The following is a 7,983-nucleotide window of genomic DNA, read 5'->3' on the forward strand; positions in this document are numbered from 1 at the left end:
CAGTGGTACAGAAACCCGTTGCTTTGTACCACTTTAGAAACATGGATTTACCCTTTCAATTTTGTCTTTGCCCGGCAAAGAAGTGGAGGGGGAAGGGACTGAAATATTTGTTTTTCCTTTCTGCCTAATTTTTAAACCATTAATGTCGGGTTTATGATTTTTGTAAATTTATTTGGGCGATTTTTGTACCATTAAAGTCACAATGATATGAAATTGTTCATAATGGTACAATAAATGGATGAGATTATTGTACCACTTTAGTCATGATGGTACAAAAATCCCCTGTTTTGTACCAATTTAGAAGCATGGATTTACCCTTTCAATTTTGTCTCTGGTTGTCAGAGAAGCTACCATGGCTGACTGGGTCGTGACTAAGGTAAAAGGGCATCTTGAAAAGTTGTACTCAGAGTTGGACGAAATCAATGCAGAGGAGAAGATAAAGATAGAAGAAGTAGCTAAGATTAGAGCATTACATACGACAAAGCTAAAAGAAGCGAGGGTTTTGTCGGCCCGTTTGCACCAGCTCCAGGAACAGCAAATTGCACTCCTTCAGAGGGAAATTCACGCAATCCGTTCAATGCCAGGTTATGCCGAAAATGACACGACTGTTAGAAATGACCAACCTGTTGAGAGTATTATCGAGGAGGACAGGTGTGGTGCTGTGGCTGTTTGTGGTGCTGATGATGGTAATGGTGACGAGGAGATGGAGGACCAGAATCAATAGGGGAATGCTGATGATGAGGATGAAGATGATGAGGATGACGACGATGAAGATAATGAGGATAACGAAGATGCAGAAGATGAAGATGATGAACATGGGGATGAGGACGGGGGTGCAGCTGCTGAAGATGATTCTGAAACTGGTCATGGAGGGCGCTGGTCTTCTGGCTCTGATGATGATGGAGGTGAGTATCCCGCTTATGATGACGACATCGGCACAGTCGATTCAGATGCTTACAGGCGGCCTAATCCTACCAGCTTTTACGATCCTTGGGATTAGTTTGGTTTGTTTATGTTTAGTTGTGTAATCTACACAATATGTTTAAGTTTAAGGTAAAGGTTAAGTTTAGTGGGTGATTAGGGGGAGTTTGAAGACAATTTTCATGATGTAGGATAATTGGGTGATTTTTTTGTTGTTTTTTTTGTGTTAGCGTTTTGTTTAGCGCTTTGGTATTTTAGGAGTATTTGAATCCATAATTTGTGTTAATTTTGTTGATTAGATCGTGGAAGATATTACATTGAACGTAAATGAAGACACTAAGTGTTTTTAGACCCAAGGTTTTGGCAGAATTTTCAAGGATACCTACCTATTGAAGATATTACATTGAAAGTGAATTAAGACACTAACTGTTTTCAGACCCAAGGCTTTGGCAGAATCTTCAAAGATACCTACCTATTGACACTAGACTACAGTGGTACCTAAGTTGTCCTAGTGGTACCCTGAATTACAAATCACTAAGATTCTAGTGTACTATGACGAATTAGTTGTTAGTAACTTGACTAGTAATAAGTTATTAGTAACTTGACTAATTGGGTGATGTAAACGTTCTCCTACGACGCAAAACGTTCTCCTACGCCGCAGGCATTTGTACCACCGTGCTTATTAATAATCCATTTCCTTTTTTAGTGGTTCATTTTGTAAGTGTCTTTGTACCAACTCGACTTCAGTGGTACCTAAGTTGTCTTAGTGGTACCCTGGATCAAATAACAAGGCACATGACACGTTTGATTGGTAAAATGGTTTAACAACCTACATCGATTCAAAGAAAAAATTGAAGGAATAAGATTTAGTCACTAAGAGAACTCTACTGTTGGTACATGTAGGTGTTACGGCATAAAATGGGACTGAACCCGCTCACTGCCGTTGAAAGTTCTCAACAACAGTGTTATACGGTGATCGTAAATATCCGGACGTCCTGAATTACAAATCATTACAAATCACCCAAGTGTACGATGATGACTTAGTTATTAGAAACTTGACTAGTAATTAGTTATTAGTAACTTGACTAGTTGGGTGATGTAAACGTTCTCCTACGCTGCAGGTATTTGTACCACCCTTGTTATTAATAATCCATTTCCTTTTATAGTGGTTCATTCTCTAAATTGATTTGTACCACCTTGAATACAGTGGTATCTATGTTGTCTTAGGGGTACCCTGGATCAAATAACAAGGCGTACCTCAAAATTATGTGTTAGATATATTAATAACTTACCCTGTCCATCTAGAAATCTTGCTATAGTGGTACATTTATTGGTACTTTTATTGCGTAAGATATGTACCATTAATTAATATATGCATGCGTAATTTCTAATTGCAGTTTCCAAGAAATCCTCGCCGGTTTATAAATCTCCCCCACTAATTCAATTATCCACCATCATCATCACAACTCTCAAAGCACTATATCCACTCCCATGCATGAAGGTGAACCGTCACTTTGAAGTCTATTTATGTGTCAAACACTTTTTGCAAAAAAATTTAACTTCCTTCTATTCAAACAAAGTGATCTTCCTGTCTAAAAAAATTAAAAATGGATGTAGAAGAGAGTAGGCGAAAATTTACAACTTCCATGGTTGACATCCTTCCGTTAGAAGTGTTGGCGATCATTCTAAGTTTCGTTGCTAAGTCATCTCCTGCTGATTTATTTCGGTGCAAATTAAGGTAGGCTTATACTTGCAACATGCACTCTGTTTCTCATCACATACATAGAGAATGTAATAATCTAATTTCTGTCGTATAACTTGATAATAGTTGTAAAGGACTGCGACGGATAGCCGAAGAAAAAGGGGTCCTTCAACAAATTCACCTCTGTTGGATTAAAACACGAATGTTGTGGCCACACCGACAAGCGGCGGAGAAGTTCTTCATGAAGTGCGTGTAGAATAAACATCTTGAAGCTTTGCTTGAGTTTGGATTTGTACATCTTCTTTCCCATTTATTGTGAATTTTGTACGTTAGAATATATGTTGTAGACTTCTAGTCACTGTTTTAGCATTTCACTTTACCGTAGCGACAATACTTCAACACCTTGGTGGTAGACGAAGGTTTGACGATGTTGGAAAGAGCAACGGAGTTGCAGAATTTAGTGGCAGCATATGTAGTAAGCCTCATATTCATATACACCGGAGAAGAAGAAAGGGGTGTTAAGCTTTTGGAGAACACTATCAGCAACATCGGATCTGCAGGGATAGTCTAGTGCAGAAGGAATTGAAGTTACGTGAGATGGTGATTTCAAATTGGATGAACAATCATATGATTGTACATCATATACCACAGCCGAAAATATTCTGCAAACAAAAACTACAGCACGAGAAGAACTTAAACCCATGGGATCCTCTTTACGACGAGGATGCGGAAAGTACAATATTTTGTATGACTTGTAAATGCATTAGGGAAATAAGCGTATTTTATGAAATACTACGTGGTCTACTCACCGGTCCTGTGTAATGCATATGATCTGTATTAATGACATTTCTTTTTCAAACTTGTAGATTATGATTTGTTCATTTTTTGTTCAGGTTACACATAATGATATGTTTCGCAGTTCGAAATTGAAAAGGGTAACACCATGTTTCAAGAGTGGTAGGTTTTGTACCACCGTGTCAAAAGTGGTACAATTTTGTTTATATCACTTATACCACCCTGAACAATTTCGTATGTTCGTGTCTAAAGTGGTACAAAAATCACCCAAATGTATAGGTATACATAATGTTTTAGGTAATCATAATGTTTTAAGACAAATATGGAGATTAATTGTAATCGGTTATTTTCAAAATATAATTTAAAAAGATATTTTAATAGATATTTACGGAATTTTTACCAAATATGCTGATCCAATATTTATTTACTGACGATGTATATCAAGGACGTGACATAAGGGTCAAGGCCTTGACATACTGTGTAGCGTGCCCATCAGTCACTCACAATAAATAATAAGATATGTAGATTGTGCCTTTACTCCCTCTACGAAGATTATTTAGCATCCCCAACTCCAGTCGAATAAAATTGAATCGTTCTTCACTTCAAGGCTTAGTGAAAATATCAAGTAATTGATAAGTAGGAGAGATAAAAGAAATAGAAACATCACCTTTTCAACATGATCTCTTATAAAATGATGTCGTGCATCAATATGCTTAGTACGAGAGTGTTGCACAAGATTTTTATTTATTGAAATAGCACATGATTTGTGAACTAATGCGATTAGTTTACTGTTAATAATAATCCGGTCCTGATCTTAAATAAACTTTATAAACACAACAAGAAGCATGCAATTGTTGGGCAAAACCCTTAATAACTATTCCATCCTAATGTCCACAGAATAGCTTATATGCAAAATGCATTCTCTGAACATAGTCCGACCAATGTACCATACTAATACGCTTCTAATATTGTTTTTAAAACAGACAACTAGATAAATATAATACAACCAGAAAGAGCTAAGTGGGGTGGGGGATAGCACTGAGATCAGCAATAGTGGAGAAATTATTAATTAATGGGGTTGTAGAGCTTTCGTAAGCTCTTTTGGTGTTTCTTTCCCACTAAATGCATCTTAAGACAATCATTGCTTGTGCACTCGATCTTGCAAACACCACACCATGGTTCTTCGACTTTTCTTTTTTTTTCAAAGGTTGTGTTGTGCATTCTTACTCACTGGAACTGGTGTTTTAGCAGCATCGTTGGTTGGAGTAAATAAGGGAATCGGGCTCTGGAGCTTTTGTAAGCTCTTCTGGTGTTTCTTTCCCCCCAAATGCATTTTAAGACAATCATTGCTTGTGCAGGTGATTTTACAAACATCACAGCATGGTTCACCGATTTTTCTTATCTCTGAAAGGTTGTGCTGTACAATCCGATTATCAGGAAAAATTCCGGAATATTGGGGAAAATAAATCAGAAATAAACAAAAGACAGTACTTCGAAATTCACAAACATTAATGTTAATCGAATTATTACAATAAATTTATAGTATAGTTATACATATTTTTTTATAAAAGAAGGAAATGTTGATAATATTACAGTACAATTCTGAAAAATGGATTAACTAAAATGGATTAACAATTGAAGGTGACAATGCTTGATTATTAGGTTTAGACATTTTTGTTTTTGGTAATTCTGAATTTAAATGGGGAAAAAAATTTGGGAGATTAAGTAGAGAGAAATGATGAAGAAACTGTATGTCCTCCAACACTTCGTGACCATTTCACTGCGAAATAGCGAAGTAGCCCATCGGTGTAAACATTACGCTTGTTTCCCATGAACTCTGGAAGTGTAAGGTCATTGTCAACTACTCAAAAATATTCGCGTTTCAGAAAGTGGGTCATTGTCATTGTATTGTCATTGTCAAGTATCATTTTAGCCAAATCTTCACGATTTTGAATCGTCCTTTTACCACACCCATATTTTCAAACATGACACACACCCACTTGTAAATCGTATCTACAGTGTTGGTAATGAAATTGTGGTAAGTGAATGACTGTAATTGATGGAACTTAAACACGTACCTTAAAACGGCTATTTTTTTATTTATTGTTAAAAAAAAAACTAAGATCACGAATGGATGAGTAAAGATCACGAACAAAGATCACTTAAGAAAAAGAGAGAGACCACTTAAGAAAGATCGTTTTTAATTTTCATCCCCAATTCAACTCAATCCAGACATGGCCTAAAATTCTAAAGAGAATACAATTAGCTTTGGAAAATAATTAATTAAACAAAGATCACTTAAGAAAGACCAATTTATAAAATTAGACAAATTATTTAAAATTACTAACTGAATTTAAAGTAATGACATCCCTTAGAGTGCTATCTAAAACACTAAAGTATCCTTATATTACTTTTTGTAAAAAAAAATTTAAACGTCATATAATAAACTTCATATTACCACTAATAAACACAAAGCACGCTACGTAGGTGACACAACAAAACCGTTAACAAACATCACTCGTGTAATGCAACGTTGTACCTTAAAAAGCAAATGTTGTACCTTTAGGGTACAAGACAGTTGTCATTATGGGTTCGTTAGGGTACTTCACTGCTATGAGGGGGGAAACAAATTCTTGTGGTTTTTTTTTTTTTTTTTTTTTTTTTTTTGCAATTGTACAAGGTGAAATTAGATGCAGTTAGCGGAATTTCAAGAAACAATTTCTTAACAACTAACAGGATCTCATGCATATAAATTACACGAATCACCTAAAGTAGTCTATAATACCCTCGATGTGTGATTTCCAAAAAGTAAGAGGGCACTTCTTTCTTCAATTAGAGATCTTTAGAACGTCAAGTGTCGTTCTCTAATATTGGTCCACGAGCAATGATTGGATCTCCACGTATGCTCTTATTAAAATTATTAATGGAGGTTATTTCAGAGAGAAGTTTTTGTGATTAGTGAAAAAATGTGTGATTCTCATTAAATTGATTAAATACACAGAAGTAATCAAGTTTCATCAACTTAATTACATGTTAATCACAATTTATTGTCTGCAATTGCTTACGTATTACCCACTTGTCTATTCAATGCAGTAATGATGGATTACTTGTGGCTTTTCAAAAATGTGGCAATTTCTCTTCCTACCATTGCTTCCTTTACTGTTTATTTACAGAATTTTCAATTCTCATCAGACCTGTTTTTAAAAATACCCCTTTAGTTGTCTTTTCAGTTCTCCGTTTTCTCTGTCATTTTTTTTTACGCAGCTTAGGGTTTAGGGTTAATCTAAATTGTTAGAAATCTTTTCCTCTTATTCCTATCCTACGAACACCGAAACCATGGCGAACAACAGGGAAGTCAGTGACTTGCAAGCGCAGCTTGAAGTGGTGTACACTAAATTGGCTGAAATTCGTGCCCGGTGGAAGGTCAAGGGAGAAGAATTGGCTACAATTAGAGCGAAACATACGGCAAAGCTACAAGAAATGAAGGTTTTGTCGGCCCAATTGAAGCGGCTTCGAGACCAGCGCATTGCAAAGCTTCGTAGGAATGTTGGTGTTTGAGGAGGTCATGTACAACACAGGGATGAAGGTGGCGTTGGAGGAGGTCCTGGAGAACGGAATGAGGTTGGTGGTGTTGATGATGAGATGGAATGCATAATTAATTATAAGAACCACCACAGATATGCTCTGATATTGTTTTAAACTTATGTATGTGTATTTTTCTTTGTATTCGTGGAATGTGTGTGCCTATTGTTCTTGTCCTGTTTTCCTTGTGCGTTGCCTCTTCCTAGACGTTGGAAGTCTTTTGCTTCTGTTTTTTTTGGGTCTTGTTCGTGTTAAACGTGGTCCGGGAGGGCCATCGTGGCCTGTGGAATTGCTCGGTGCAAATCTTAGTCACGCTCGTGGTCTGTTCATGTATTCTGGTTGGGAGAAGTTTGTGGCTGACAATGATGTTGAGCATGGTAATACTCTCAGTGTCCGTTACGTTGGTCAGGGGGTTTTCCATGTTACTGTGTTAACAGATGTCGATGATGGTAATGCTGGTAACTAAGAAATCAATTGTCTATTGAAACCTTGTGTTGGTTTATGTCTGTAGTAGCTTTTAATTGTGTTGGTCCAGTAGGGGGTTTTTGTCTGTAGTAGCTTTTGACTGTGTTGTTTATGTCTGTAGGGGGTTTATGCTGGTTTATGTCTATTGAAACCTTGTGTTGGTCAGTAGCTTTTGGTAATCTAGTTTTAATTGGAGCATTTTGAATTATGCTAATGACAATCAAATTGGTCTTCCAAGCTTAAAAATGCAGTTTCTATTTTTTGTGTATTGAATAACGATACAACAATTGTTCTACTTTAAATAAGAATTTCAGCAGCTATATTACCAAAAACAGAACATACTTAGCTTTATTCATATGAAATAGCAGATTACAGATGCATCACATTATTTCAAAGCTACCAGTAATAACACCAAATACATAACAACACCAGTTTTAACCACAAAATGAACAAAGTCAGCAAATTCATCTGTTTTGTGCATAAACTCATTGAATTCTCTCCTCAAAATTTGAACACTT

The 7,983-nt window shown here is 36.2% G+C and overlaps 1 protein-coding gene across 1 annotated transcript; it reads left to right on the forward strand.

Moving 5' to 3' along the window:
• Positions 1–352: 352 nt before the first annotated feature.
• Positions 353–1,000, forward strand: LOC110712056 (nonsense-mediated mRNA decay protein 2-like). Its single transcript, XM_021890480.1, has 2 exons — positions 353–686; positions 750–1,000. Exons 1-2 carry the CDS (start codon positions 353–355, stop codon positions 998–1,000), a joined length of 585 nt encoding a protein of 194 aa, XP_021746172.1.
• The last annotated feature ends 6,983 nt before the right edge of the window (positions 1,001–7,983 follow it).

Source organism: Chenopodium quinoa, unplaced genomic scaffold (assembly GCF_001683475.1).
Source record: "Chenopodium quinoa cultivar QQ74 unplaced genomic scaffold, ASM168347v1, whole genome shotgun sequence".
NCBI classification, from domain to species: Eukaryota; Viridiplantae; Streptophyta; class Magnoliopsida; order Caryophyllales; family Amaranthaceae; genus Chenopodium; species Chenopodium quinoa.